At 50.5% G+C, this 14,949-nt stretch overlaps 1 protein-coding gene across 2 annotated transcripts in view; it reads right to left on the bottom strand.

Moving 5' to 3' along the window:
* Nucleotides 1–14,949, bottom strand: part of RGS9 (regulator of G protein signaling 9) — a 65,253-nt gene that overhangs the window by 48,084 nt on the left and 2,220 nt on the right. For both annotated transcript variants that reach the window (XM_059379121.1, XM_059379122.1), the window contains exons 2-6: nucleotides 6,845–6,941; nucleotides 2,545–2,595; nucleotides 1,153–1,259; nucleotides 885–936; nucleotides 356–414 (exon numbers count right to left, since the gene is read on the bottom strand). In XM_059379121.1, coding sequence (XP_059235104.1) covers nucleotides 356–414; nucleotides 885–936; nucleotides 1,153–1,259; nucleotides 2,545–2,595; nucleotides 6,845–6,941 — 366 coding nt within the window. The remainder of the gene's footprint in view (nucleotides 1–355; nucleotides 415–884; nucleotides 937–1,152; nucleotides 1,260–2,544; nucleotides 2,596–6,844; nucleotides 6,942–14,949) is intronic.

Here is a 14,949-nt window from a genome sequence, read left to right as displayed (position 1 = left end):
GGATGGATGGATGGATGGATGGATGGTGGGATGGTTGGATGGATGGATGGATGGATGCACGGATGGATGGATGGATGGATGGATGCATGCATGGATGGATGGATGGATGGATGGATGGATGGTTGGATGGTTGGATGGATGGATGGATGGATGGATTCACGGATGGATGCACGGATGGATGGATGGATGGATGATGGATAAAGGATGGATGGTGGATGCATGGACAGATGGCTAGATAATGGATGGAGGGATGGATGATGAGGTACATATGATGTAGCAAAGGGAGAAGCAGAAATAAAACAGCTCAAGACTTTATTCCAATTATAATAACTTGTACTTGAAAGCATCTCTGTACCTTTTCATATTCTTCTAAAATCCCTTTCTTCTTTATATTTCGCTTGGCCAGATAGATGGCTGGGGAAAAAAGCAAAGATATTTTCCATCATCATCATGTTTTTTTTTTTTTTTAAAGATTTTATTTATTTATTTGACAGACAGAGATCACAAGTAGGCAGAGAAGCAGGCAGAGAGAGATGAGGAAGCAGGCTACCCGCTGAGCAGAGAGCCCGATGCGGGGCTCGATCCCATGACCCTGGGATCATGACCTGAGCCGAAGGCAGAGGCTCTAACCCACTGAGCCACCCAGGCGCCCCCATCATCATGTTTTAAAACTGCCTCTGCAGCCTTTCCATGCATGAGCCTGCTGTGCTTGGCTTGGTGGGAGAAGGTCTCAGCAGACCCCGGCTCCCTTCTCTGGGAACACTCCCAAAGCAGATGTGAACTGACATAAAGTTTGTGACGACAGCAAGACAAATGTCACCAAAATGTGGCAAGTAAATAAGCAATGTGTTAAGCACTACCAAAAGCAAGGTGGGGGGAGTTACCATAGTCTGTATCTTCAGCCGGCCACTGCTGGGTGGGCCAGAAATATGGCGTCTACAAAAGAAACCAGGAAATCATGCTTAAACACTGGGCTGTGACTGTCTTCCTGGGCCCCCAGACCTGTGGCTCAAGAGGTAACTACCTTAGACCACCCCCCCACCATTTCTAAAGTACTGAAAGTTCTGATCTGGGGAGGATATGAAGCCACATAATTACCTTCTCAGATAAGATTAATCCCATATGAACACCAAGGTCAAGGCCAAGACCTACCTGAAATCGGTAGAGGCTGTTGTCAGGCTTGAGAACGAGATTCCTGGGATCTTGCAGGGGGTAAATGTAGCCATACTTGACAATAAAGTTGCCCAAGTTCTGTGCCTCTGAGAAGAAACAGTAAGACATGGAAGTCAAGAGCGGACACCGAAGGCAGAAGCAGCTCATTTCCCGACTCCCACAAAGCACCGCACACTCCAGAAGAGGTGCCCCCGTGCTAATAGCACTTCATCCAAGAAGTGAGGGCAGCAGTTCCTGAACTTGGCTATGGCCAAGCTGGGGAGCATGGTAATAGTAAGATTCCCCAACCCGATGCCTGAGAATGACAACTCCCAGGTCCAGGGAGAGCCAATGAACCCAAATGTTAATGGGTACCACAGGTGGTTCCCTGCAGATGTTAGAGAAGCTTGCTTGGGCCTCTGGGTCTGGAGAAGTCCCCAGCAGCAGGGAGAGAATGTCTCTGACCGACCAAAAGTTCCTCACTCAAAGAGAAAAGGAAAGAGAAGGCCATGTTTATTGTCAACTTCTACCCCAAGCTCAATCCTGCTTGCATCCCGGGTCCAGATCCCACTCTTCCACATCTTACTTTAATTCCCAACAACCTCCACTATGTTTGGAAAAGTTTTGCTTCTGGATTTGCATCAGGGTTATAATGCATACTGCTATGCTCAAAAATCCCCCATGGCTTCCTATTACTTGTCTCCCAGATAAAACTTGGAATTTTCAGGGGTGCCTGGATGGCTCCATTGGCTAAGCATCCGAATCTTTCTTTTGGCTCAGGTTGTGATCTTGGGGTCCTGGGATCGAGCTTGAGTCAGGCTCAGCACTGAAACTGCTTGGGATTCTCCCTCTCCATCTGGCCTCTCCCTGCACAAGCTCTTTCTTTCTCTCTCTCTCTCTTTCCCTCAAATAAATAAATCTTTTTTTTTAAAAGCCTGGAATCTGTAGACATGCCTACTAGATCCCTATCTCTCCATGGCTCTCCACACCTAGCTGAAGCCATTTCTCCCAAGTTCTCCTCATTCCCACTCCCTGTCTCATTTATTCCATTTCTACACCACTGCTCGGGGCTCCCCTCCACAATTCACAAGCACCCCTTCTTTCAAAAACAGCTGTCTGTGGGCATCACTCCCTCCAAGAATTCTGTCTTGGCTGATGCTTCCCCAATTATCCATTATTCATGTGCGCTCAATATTTTGTACGAAACAATTATTTTCCCCCTATTAATCACGCCTTCACTTTTGATTTGGGCTGTTTTGCATGTAAATGCCTTGTCTTCTGATGTCAACTCCTCAGAGACAAAGGTTAAGCCTCCCTGTAGTCTCCACCCTCCAGGGATTCTTTGAGCACACATAGCCGTCCTTGTTGCCGGGGTGCTGGACAATCACTCACCCAGATTGGAGATCCAAAGCCGCTGGGCTATCCATTGGAGAACGTCACTTCCTGCAAGCCAGAAGTATTTGGCCACTGTCAGAGCTTCCAAGCAAATCATCGACCTCCACTCCCTCCTCCATGCTGTTGCCTGACTGGTCTCCACTGGGCTCAGCTGGGATCTCGTCCCTCTTCTGCTCCAAACTTTCAGGGGCTCCCCTCCCCCACCCCTCCCACGATGTTGACTCCAAATCCCGCAGCCCATGATTCAGGGTCATTCAGGATCTGACTCCAGCCAGATTTCCAGTTGAACGTCTCCCATACACCTGCGACATTTACCTCTCTGGTAGTACTTATTTTCTTACTTTACAGCAATTTGTGCATGGACTAACAGTCATCAGATAGGAAGCAAACAGCCCACGTCTTAACACTGGGAAAAAACCGGACCCAGGGCATGCTGTCTGTGGGGACCCCCAGGTGGAGCCTGGCCACGTGAAGGTAAATCAGAGCAAGAGATGGGAGGGAAAGTGGGAACGAGCTAAGAGTGAGGGGATGGTTTGCCCAGGCTCCCAAATTCCAAAGGCAGACTCCCAAAGAGTCCAAAAATTCTAAATTTAGACCTGGTCTCTCAGATCATTGTAAAGGTACTCTGATCAAAGCAGGAGAATGGGATCAAAGCAGTATTTGGTAACACTCTGTGGGCTGATTTATAACTTCAGACAAGGGGGTGTGGACTCCACTTGTAGTCTTGGGTTCTACAAGTCTTACGGGCTGGCCTGGGGACAATGCAGAGTGAAGACTGGTGTGGGAGAAAAAGGAGAAGGGACAGACAGGGATAAGACCAGGAGAGGTCAGGAGAGAACAAGCACCCCCCACCCCGTCCCCCACGGATTCAGATTTTTTTGTTTTTAATTTTTTATTTTTTTATTAACATATAATGTATTATTAGCCCCAGGGGTACAGGTCTGTGAATCGCCAGGTGTACACACTTCATAGCACTCAGCACAGCACATACCTTTCCCAATGTCCATCAAGGATTCAGATTTATCTAAGGACCCAAGCAAGCCAAGCTCCACCAACAATCCAGAACTGTCGCTGGACCCCAAGGAAACTGTATGCTTCTGTCTCACCCTGGGCCCTGCAGCCCCGTAAGCAGAACAGGCTCCTTGGAGGAGGAGGACAACAGCAGCTCCAAGGAAAGACAAGATGCCCTTGGAACAATGCACCCCAATTCAGATGCCATCTTGCAGACACCAATGACCACATTTTCCAGAAATTTCAGCCTGCTTTACAAAAGCCAAGCTTGGCCCTGATTGCATGGGAAGTGGCCCACTGAACATACAGAGAAGAAGGATCTGGGTCTGACATGCTACTGCCTGTGTCCTTGTGGCTCGACTGTTTCAAATACTTCCTTCCTCAGCAGTAGTAAAGAGGCATTTCTTCCAGGCCCCTCCGGGGAAAGCCCTTACAACCCACTCATACACCCTCTGGGCTTAATTACCTGCCCAGGGCATGGCTAAAGATGGACAACCCACAATTCTTACCTTCCCCCGCCATGTGCTGGGGCACAAGTGTCCAAACATGACCTCTGTCTATGCCCACATGCCCACCGTTACTGCTTCCAGTGGGTTCTCATCTGTCGCTCTTAGTTTTATTTAACCCTGGTTGGCTGTTCTAAAGCAAAATTCTTCATCTAAAATCCTACATCAACTCCTAGCTAGGACTGGGGGTCTTAGACTTTCTCCCCGGGGTCTTTTTGAACGCTGCTCAGAGGTACGCAGACCGAGAGACAGAGAGACCCAGGCAGGCAGCAGATGGATCTGTGCTCTCCACCAAGGAGCTGAGGGTTTTCTCATCCACTTGACTGCTTCCTAAAATAGACCAAATAAGATTACAGGGCCACCAGCTTCTCATCACGTGGTCTTCTGTGTAACAGTGCGGCAGGCTCCCACGTCAGCTACCTTCCTCCCCAGAAGTCCTGGGTCACCTGCCATCCGAGGAGCTGGGAGCTGATTACCCAATTTGCTTGTACCAGTGCTGACGCAGGACCCAAGCCTTCAACCTGAGCCCTGTTGCGAAGGCACCTGAAATTCACCCACAGGAGAAACAAGAGAAAACATGGTGGGTGGGCAGCCTCAGCCGAACCCAGGAGCCAAACGCGCCCTATGTGCAAGGAGAAAAAGTAGCTTATGCACACAGACAGTGGGTCAGGGATGGACACTGGGGTCACATTGTTGGGGTCACATCCAAGCTCAGCCATGTGCTAGTTTAGTGAGAGGGATACCAGTGGCTGAAACTCTGTCTGCAAAAAAGCAGATGGTCCCATCAACCCTGAACTTGATTATGAGCATTCAGTGACACAGTGTAGGAAGTCACCAGCTCTCGCCACAGGTCAAGCTTCCATGCCTGCTGACCACGTGCTCATCAGCAGAATGACCATGTACCATCCCACAGAATTTCCACAATTATTCTCTTCCCCAGGGATTGCTATTCCTGCTTTTAAAATGAGATGATTAAGACAAGGGCTACACAGCTTGAAAGAGGCGCCCGAAGAAGTCAACCCCAGGGTAACTGACTCCGAGGCCAGTACTCCTCGCGTGGTGCTAGACCAGCACACACTCACGCATTCAAGAACCTTCTATTAAACCGCCACCCTAACAGCTAGGCTGAGCAAGGGAGTCACCCAGGTGAGCAGGACAACAGATCTCCCCTTGAGGGCTTTCCAATCCCATGGAGAATTCAGGCTGGAAGTAATGACAACCAGAAGTGGAGAGGCGCGGGGACAGGGGCGCCTCAGGTACATCTTAAATGCCGGGGGAACGCAGAGCCACCCTGAGAAGTCTGCCCGTCAATCCCCACTCTTTGGGCACCTGTGCGACTCAGGTTCCTAGCCTTTCCCCAGGGCAGCTGGTCAGAGTTTCCTTTCCTTCTCTGAGCTATTCTGTCCCGTTCCGATCAACCGCTGTTTTGCTCCCAACAGCCAGGCTGGTTTTCTGTTGCTCACACCCGAGGGAAAAAAGGTGGAGACACGCCTTCTTCCAAACAGACAGAAAGGGAAACAGGGGAATACAGTTAGCCAGCTTGCCTCTGCCAAGACCAGAGCACCTTGAGTGAAAGGCAGTCAGGCTGTGGTGAGGGGGAGAGAGAGGGTTCACCAAGAGTGGGGCAGGGTGGCGAGTCCCCAGCTCGTGCTTTGAGAAGCTGTTTCTGCAGACAATAGGTCTCAGTAGGAAACATAGTCTCTACTGAAAAACCAAAGTCATCAAACACATGCAACACATTTATCCAAAGTCATTCTTATTCTGCGGTCAGTCCCTTCTGCCGATAGCCTCACATGACGCTCCTTTATCCCACATCCAGAGGAAAGAGACACTGGCGCTGTCCCCGTGGCGTGGTTAAGAAGGGTGTCAAAAAGAATCAGGAAAGGGTAGAGCAAAGACCACATTTTTTTCTGCCAAAGAGTGTGTGTGTATGTTGTTTTTTTTTTTAAATACTACCTGATTTCATGAAAACAGGGCAAACAGCAAGTGACAGCAAAAGCTTCTTAAATGACCTCCTGGGAGGGATGACGTCACAAAGTGACCTATGGATTCCTTTTCTCCTTCCCTTTCTTTTTTTTTTTTTTTTTTTTTTTTTTTTTAAAGATTTTATTTATTTATTTGACAGGCAGAGATCACAAGTAGGCAGAGAGGCAGGCAGAGAGAGAGGAGGAAGCAGGGCTCCCTGCTGAGCGGAGAGCCCAATGTGGGGCTCGATCCTAGGACCCTAGGATCATGACCTGAGCCGAAGGCAGAGGCTTTAACCCACTGAGCCACCCAGGCGCCCCTCTCCTTCCCTTTCTGAACCCTTCCTCAGAAGGAGCCTGTGGTCCAGGAATCAGCAAATTTCCTCTGTAAAAGGCTGTAAATATTCTCAGTTTTGTGGGCCACAATTCAGTCTCCGTACAAGTACTTAACTCTGTCACTGTAGCATAAAAACAGCCAAAGACAATATGTAAAGAAGGACATGGGGCACCTCGGTCACTCAGTCAGTTAAGCATCTGTCTTCAGCTCAGGTCATGACCCCCAGGGTCCTGGGCTCGAGCCCGCATTGGGCTCCCTGCTCAACAGGGAGCCTGCTTGTCCCTCCGCTCTGCCCCTCTCCCCTGCTTATGCTCACTTTCATGCTCTCTCTCAAAAATAAATAAATGAAATATTTTTTAGAAAATTTAGGGATGTGAATGTGCTCCAATAAAGCTTTCTGCGCAAGCACTGGCCGTGGGCCGCACTTGGACCTTGGGCTATATAGATCGTCAGCTCCTGCGTGTGGACAGATACATTACCTGTCATGGCGTGAGGGACACTGGTGACCAGAACCTTCTGGTTCTGCATCCTGACCCCCGTCTCCGGGTTCTGCATGTCCTTCACCAGGGCTTCGATCTGCAAAACGGAACCAAAAACTTTAGCTCATCCGAGCTGCTCCAAAAGCCAGGCAAGGCCCCTCTCTGCACTGCGGAGGGAGCAAGAGATGCTGAGAGGAATGCAGGGAGCTTACCATCAGGAGCTTGTGACCCGGGTGGACCCTGAGAGATCGCAACACAACCAGGTTCGGCGTAGGGCTCACAGACACAAACCTCCCAACCGGGAGCAGGAGCTTGGAGAAGTGTGCTCCAACTTGGAGATTCTGCACAAGCTCAGAGGAAAAGGGGAGACACGGGAAACGAGGATTTTGCTGGACAGAAAGTGAGGAGACACGGGAGCAAGTGCCCGGGGCGAGAGAGGGACGGACGAGGAAGCAAGAAAAGCAGCTGGGGGCCAGATCACAACGGGCCTCGGATGCCATTCCCGGAGCAGGCATCTGGCTCCCGCAGCGACCGTTGGGCAGTGGCGTGATTCAGCCCAGGCTTGGGAAAAGTGGCCCATGACAGAAGAGATGCTGAGGTATGAGGAAGTTTGCCAAGAAGAATAAAAGAGGGGAGGTCCATTTGAAGATACTGCAACGGTCCCAGCAAGCAATGGTGGGTCTGTCTCCCCCCTTGCCACTTCTCTCCTTTCTCAGGAGAGCAGCCAGAAAGACTCTTTCAATTATTTTAGAAGATGTCATTCCTCTGTTCAAAACCCTGAAGCAGCCATTCCACTCAGAAGCAATGGCCAAGTTCCCCAACTGGTCCACATGGTTGGGACCCCTTCCTCCCTGACTCTCTTCCTACCACCACCCACCTGGCTCCCTCCGATCCGGCCACCCTGGCCACCTTGCTGCTCCCTGACCATGCCCAGTCTCCTGCTCCAGGGCCTGTACTCTGACAATTCCCTGGGCCTGGACTGCCCTTCCCTATGTAACTAACTCGCTCACCACCTTCTTCTGCTAACATGCGCAGGAGGCCAGCCCTGACCATCTACTTAACAACCTTGAACTCCACTCTTGGCATTCCCGATTCCCGATCTGCTTTTTCAAGGAAATTATCTGCCTCTGCATTACATTGCTTGATGGGTCTTATGTGTCTTTGTATGTAGTGTTTACATTACATTATGTGTCTCCTTTTTCCTAGACAGTAAGCTCTTCAAGGGCAGGTCGTCTGTCTATCACGGTCCGATGCCATTATCCCATGCACGGGCACGGTGCTGGACACTGCCAGGGCCACAGAGCTGGTACTTCATTAGCAGCTGGCGCGTGAGTTAATATGCAAATGAAGGCAAAGGCAGGGGCGAGAGGAAGGCGCGGCTTCAGAGCCCTAGTTAACTCGAGTGAACTGTACTTATAAATGATTGACTTGTTCAGTGAGGGTGGCAAAGTTTCTCACTCCCATGATCAGAGCTGCCGGTTCCCAGAATAGAAAAAGCAGATGTGCCAAAGAAGGAGCACCTTCTGAAAGCAAAGGATTCTGCTTTGGAATGCTGGCCGAGCTCGCCACGGCGTCTGGCAGGCGATGGGAAATGAACATCCCAAGTGTGAAAGAGATAAGGGTCAGAGATAGGACTTAGTCATGAGCCTCGGAGAGAGAGGAGAAGCCAAGAGAGCCAGAAGTCTCTCTCTCAAGGGAGAGAGACTGCGGGATGACAGCCACAAGGATGGCCCTCATGCTCTTTATTTTTTTGAATTTTATTAATTAAAAAATAGTTTTCCGCTTGAAAAAAAAAATCAAAGGGAAGTAAAATCAACTGAAGGGTATTTTCAAACAAGCTGGATGGGTGGGCACAGTTGAAAAAAAAAAAAAAAGACAACCCAGGTGAGTCTCTTGTCAACGTTTATCACGGGCACTGACAAAGCCTCACATATCCGAGGTTTCCAGCTTCCGGTTCCCCCAGGGGACCCCTCACTTCTGAAGAAACCACGCATCTCCCTGCCTGCTGTGCGCTTGCCGTGGTTAGTCAGTCATTCAACAACCAGGCAGTTACTCTGGGAAACCAAAGATAAGGTGATGTGGTCCCCAAGCCCAAGGAGCTCACTGGTGCCAGGATATTATGGGACAACATGGGAGGTCCAGTGATGAAGGTGAGTTCAGGGTATCATGAGAACACAACAGCGCCAGGAGAGGGTCAGGAGTGGTGACTCCTGGAATGAATCTTAAAAAAATGAATTGGGGGGGTCACCTGGGTGCTTCAGTGGGTGAAAGCCTCTGCCTTTGGCTCAAGTCATGATCCCAGGGTCCTGGGATGGAGCCCCGCATTGGGCTCTGCTCAGCAGGGAGCCTGCTTCCCTCTCTCTGCCTACTGCTCTGTCTACTTGTGGTCTCTGTCTGTCAAATAAATAAATGTAAAAATCTTAAAAAAAGAATAGGAATCGGGCACCAGAAAGTGGGGGAAATGGTGGGCCAGAGCATTCCAGGCTCCGGGGACAGCAGGAGCAGAAACAGAACACGAATGGCCAAATAGGAGGGAAACCTTTCTCGTCCTTCTCTGTCCGGAAACCCTCTCCTGCCTACAGCTGGCCAAATCCAGTGGAGGGCTGCACCTGCAACCCAACCCGTCCACGTTCCAGCTGCTACCCGAACTGAAACAGGTCAGTAATTCACCCACTTCCCCTCAATTTACTAATTTGGTTATCTCACCATTATTCTACGGCTTTTAAATAAAATAACACCCTCTTGCTCTATGCAACACTTTACAATTACCAGTCCTTTTGGACGTTGCTTCGTGGCTGCGGTACAAAGAAAAGAAACGCACAGAGAAAAGAAATCTCACAGCTCCATGGGGCTTCTTTTCTCTGACCACGGTGGGATTTCACTGAACCTCTCCGAACGCCCTTTCTCTACTGCAAAATGGGGACATGATAGTCTGTGCCCAGGTAATTTACATACTTTGGTAATTTCTTAGAATCTCATTAAGCATTTGTGTAAAAATGCTTTACAGGGACAGATATGTTATAGACTCATAAAGATACAGACTTCATCAGGGCACCTGGGTGGCTCAGTTGGTTAAGCATCTGCCTTCAGCTCGGGTCATGCTCCTGGGGTCCAGGAATCGAGCCCAGTTGTTGGGTTCCCTGCTCCGCAGGGAGTCTGCTTCTCCCTCTCCATCGGCCTTTCTCCCCACACCCTACTCTCTCTCTCCAGTAAAATCTTTTATAATAAAAAAAGATACATACTTTATCAGGAGAGATTCGTGTTAGTAGTTATGCTTAGAATCATTCATATTAGTAGCTTTTGTATAATTAATGCATCTTTGGAACTTTGCATGCGGGGCTGTGTTTAGAGGCCTGTGTGAATAAAAATCTGCTCTCCTCACTGTTCAAATATTAAACACGTACTTACTGAGCATCCTTAAGTACACTGCATTTTGTAGAGGGAGGGTGTAGTACAACAAGGCAGAAGACATACTCCAAGTCCACAGAGGACTGGGAAGATGTTTGTATGAAAATAAAAAGTTAACTAAGATAAATGCTAGAGATCTGGGTGCAGAAAAGGCCCAGTTCAAATCCCTGCTCAATGTAGAAGTTAGGCAAATTCCTAAATGTCACTAAGACTCATTTCTCTGTAAAACAGAGATGACAATAGTACCTCTATCATCAGAGGGATGTCGCGGGGATTATCCAAGATTAAGCATGTAGAGCACTTAGTACAGTGCTACGCACAGACGACTCAGTAAACTGCGAGGGCGGGCTGAATTAGGCACCAAATAAAGGGGAAAGTGCTAACCCCAAATGACTCAAGAGATGACAAGGATGGCGGAGAAGATCTCCAAAAACTGTGTCTAGAGGGTGGATGGGATCTTCCCACAGGGTGAGGATGGAGCTGTACTCCAAGGGAGCGATGGTCTGAGACGGCCCGGGCTTCTCTATGCAGAAAAGTGAAGAGCTTGAACTTGGAACCCTTGTGCATTGTTGGTGGGAAAGCCAGACGGTGCAGCTGCTATGGAAAATGGTACAAAGGTTCCTCCAAAAATTAAAAACAGAATGACCGGCAATCCCACTCCTGGGTGTGTATTGAAAAGACTTGAAATTGGGATCTCGAAGAGATATTAGCTTGCCAAGTGTGACAAGCCAGTCACAGACAGACTGCAGGATCCCACTTATGTGGGGTCTCTAAATTCACAGAATCCTAGAGTGGGAAGGTGGTGCCAGGGGTTGGGGGAAGGGAAATGGGGCGTGGCCAACCAACAAGCATCAGGTTTCAGCTAAGGGAGGTAAAGCCGCTGGAGAGACCAGCTCTGCCGAATGGTTTGTGCACTCCAAAATTTAAGAGGGTAGATACTCACAGTAAGTGTTCTTAAGTCAATAAAATACAATTTTAAAAAGAATGATAGACAAAGACTGATCCAGCTGCACTGGAGGAAAGGGATCACGCAGGGGAGCAAGGCTGAGGGCCTGTTGCACCTGCCCAGACGCATTCTTGGCTCACAGATTGTTCCGGAACAGAAACTATCCCTTTCGGCTCCATTCAGAGCTGCCCTTCTTGGCCTTCTGCAAGGTCAGGGCCTGGCAGCATCTTGGCCACTGCGTCAGCCTAGAGCCTGCAGCAGTGAGTGGGGGAGCAAAGGGGCAAGCCCAGCACTTCTCCTGGACACGGAGGACCGAGAGGCCACAGGTGGTGAGAGTCACTCCTTCTGCAGATGTACAGGCTACTCCAAGAAATGCCTGATTTTCGAAGGTGCGGGCTTAGGTCTCTCCTTCCTCCTCCCCCTTTGCTGCTAGATGAAATTCCCTATTTGTTCAAGAAATTTTTGGATGAAACAGCCATGTTTCCTAGAAACAGGGGGCCCCGATATTGGAGAAGAAAAAGAAATTGCCTTAAGAGTGAGAAATCGGAGTTCCTTCAAGAGAAAGTCAGCGGATTGGATCCCTTCTCTTCATGTTAAGGGGGGGGAAAAATCTAGTTATAAAGAGTTTGAAAATCATCTTCAGGGGAGGAATAATGAGAGTTATTTTAAAAACACAATGAGGGGAGTCACATTTCTCTCCAGCAGGTGTGTCACCGTTCACAGAAAAGAAGGGCCGGTGGGAGGAGAGAGCATCACATGACCCTCGGGAACATTTCGAGGGCATTCAGCCTGGTGCGGTTCCGATCAATTTTCCTTAGAAATTTCCTCACATAAATTCCTCTGAGGGGCCTCCCCGGTCACACCAGGAGATACTGAGAGACTCTGTTATGGGCTGAACTGTGTTCCCCACCCCCAAATGTGTATGCTGAAGACTTAACCCCCAGTACCTCAGAGTGTGAGTGTATTTGGGGAGAGGGTCTCAAAGTGGCCATTTAAGTAAAATGAGGTCATGAGGTGGGCCCCGATCCAATATGACTGTGTCCTCCTGAGAAGAGCAGAGTAGGACACCGGCAAGGCCATGTGAGGACACAAGGAGAAGGCAGCCGTCGGGAGCCAAGGAGAGAGGCCTCTGAGGAAACCAGCCCTACCGACCCCTGGTCTCGGATTTCTAGGCTCCAGAGCTGTGAGGAAATCACTTTCTGTTGTTTAAGCCACAGAGCCCATGGTACTTTGTCATGGCGGTGCCCATCAAAAAAAGAGTAGACCGTGTCCTGTCATCCACCCCAAGAGAAAAACCCGTCACCCATCGCAGAGAGGAGAGAATCCCAACCATTTCCAAGTTCTCCAGAGAGCCAGCGAGAAGCCCTGGCCTTTCCACTCCAAAAGGCTGCCAACTCTCACACCTCCCCCTGGTGTCCCGTGGGCGTCCCCGGGAGCTGAGGCCGAGGCCGGCCTTCCCCACCAACAAATGTCAAGGCCCACTCCCGACCAGATTCAGCCAAACCTCGTTCCAGGCACAAACACACGCCGCACAGCCAGGCCGCGCCGGGCCGCCTGGGACCCCGTGTTGGGGGACAGCGGCGAGGATGGGGGGTGCGGGCCCCACATTTCTGCTCTCAGAAGCCAACGTGCTGCGGTGTGACTGCGGGGCATGCCAGGGAACCCCGGCATCCCAGAGGAGCAGACACGGTGGCTTTGACGCCCCAATATCCCACCGTCCACGCCCACGCCGCTGCTCACATTAAGGAGCTGTCAGTCACCGTGCAAGATCTCTGGGGCTGGAATTTTCCTTCAAGCCGGAGAAGGTTCCCAGGGGGATGAAACTAATCAGGCCTTCTCTGTACAAAGAGGGGCAGAGTGGCCCAGAACCACCAGGCTGTTTTGCTAACAGACAGGAAGGTGTCCCCGTTAACCTACCCGGCCACACAGAGGCCAGGTGACGCCCCCGCCCACCTCACGCCGCCATCTCACACACCCTGGTGAGCTGCATACCCTCACTGGTACTCAGGGGTCTTTCCCCAAGGCCTGCCCTTCCCACTTGGTCAGAGGCCCAGGAAGCATTCTAGATGGCCCCCGACGACAGCAGCCAACGTCCGCTGACTCTGCTTTTGCTTCTGAGGTGTGTCTTACCTGCCCACTAAATCCTGCCTCATGGGACCTTCCTCCCTCCCCTCTGGACCATCAGGCTCTGCCTTCCTGCCACATGCCTTTCTACTGGCACGACGCCAGCCCCGTGTACCCAGGGTCCCCCACGGCAGCACTACTGACATCTGGGTCCAGACCATTCTTCATTGGGGGACCAGCTGCCCTGTGCATTGAGGGACAGCTAGCAGGACCCCTGCCTTTCCCCACTGGATACCAGCTGCACCCTCATCTCCAGGTATGACAACCCGAAATGTCTCCAGGTGTTGGCAAACGTCCCCAGGATCCTTCAGCTCGGCTGTTCAGTCAAATCCCCTGGAAGCCTTTTTTTTTTTTTTTTTTTAATCACCAATACTTGGACTCTACGGCACTTAATAAGTTAAATACCTCATAAGTAAATCAGAAACTCAAAGGATGGGGACTCGGTGTCAATCTGTTGTAAGTGCAGAGAAGCACTCGGACCCTCGAACCAGAATCATCCCTCTAGCACAGAAACCAACTCATTTTAAAATATCCAAAGGCTTCTCACTGAACACAGAAAGGCTCCAACTCCTCAGCACGACATCCAAAGCCCCCAGGTCTGGGCCCTTCTGAACTAGCAGCCTTAGCACCCAACAATCACCCACTCTACTCTCCCAGCCCTGGATAGCTCTCCCACACCAGCGTGGGGTTCGACATGTCTGTTGTGTATCTGCCCCAACAGCCGCTCACCTTCCCATCCTCCTGGCAAAGAAAACGAATTTCTTGTACCTCAACTCAGTTGCAAGCCCCCTTGTGACACCCGTCCTGATTCCCTCACCCCAGGCAGATAAGGGCACAGTTATGTATCATAGTGAATGAAGGAGGGACACAAGCAAAAGATACCCTGCTCGGCCCACACCTCCTAATAGTTCTGTTTCTGCACTCCCTTCCCAAGCCAAAGCAGACGCCAGAAGCCACACCAGAAAGCACAGCATCCAACAGAAGGCTTATTCTCCATGCGGCACCATGGGAGTCAATGCCACAGTGCTTCTCAAGGACAGCAGTGACTGGTACTGGCAGGGATGGTGATCTGGTCATCACAGAGGGGACAGGCCAGCCCTGGAACAGGAGGCCACACATACAGCAGCCACAGGGAGCGGCCCACCGCGTGTCCCACACACACGGAGCACATGCCATTCCCTCTGCCTGGAACATCCTTCTTTCTCTCTGCCGATAACACCCACTTATTCTTCGCTCTCAGCTGCACGGCCCCCAAGCATCCAAGTCAGGCCTTCCCACAGCCACCCAAGCTCATAGCATAGCATTGCCTTTGGCGACAGATGACGGTCAGTCCTGTTTTTCCCGGTTCCACCTCTTAGTGGCTACGTGATTGGGGCAAGTCCTCTTTCGGACCTTCAGTTTCCTTCTCTGTCAATGGTGATGATCATGTCTGTCTTTGTGGACCGACTGGGATAGTCACGCGTGCCCGCCCCCACTTTATAAACATTCACTGAATATTTCGTCAAATATTCCTTGAATGAGTGGCCAATGACACTGCAACCATGTTCACGTTCCTTTGGTCTGGATCCTTCTCCAGAAGCCCAGGCATCTAGGTCAGCGGGCTCTGCGTGCAGGACCCCCCCCCCCC

This window comes from Mustela nigripes, chromosome 16, assembly GCF_022355385.1.
Source record: "Mustela nigripes isolate SB6536 chromosome 16, MUSNIG.SB6536, whole genome shotgun sequence".
Lineage (NCBI taxonomy): Eukaryota > Metazoa > Chordata > Mammalia > Carnivora > Mustelidae > Mustela > Mustela nigripes.
This window is presented reverse-complemented; position numbering and strand designations above follow the sequence as displayed.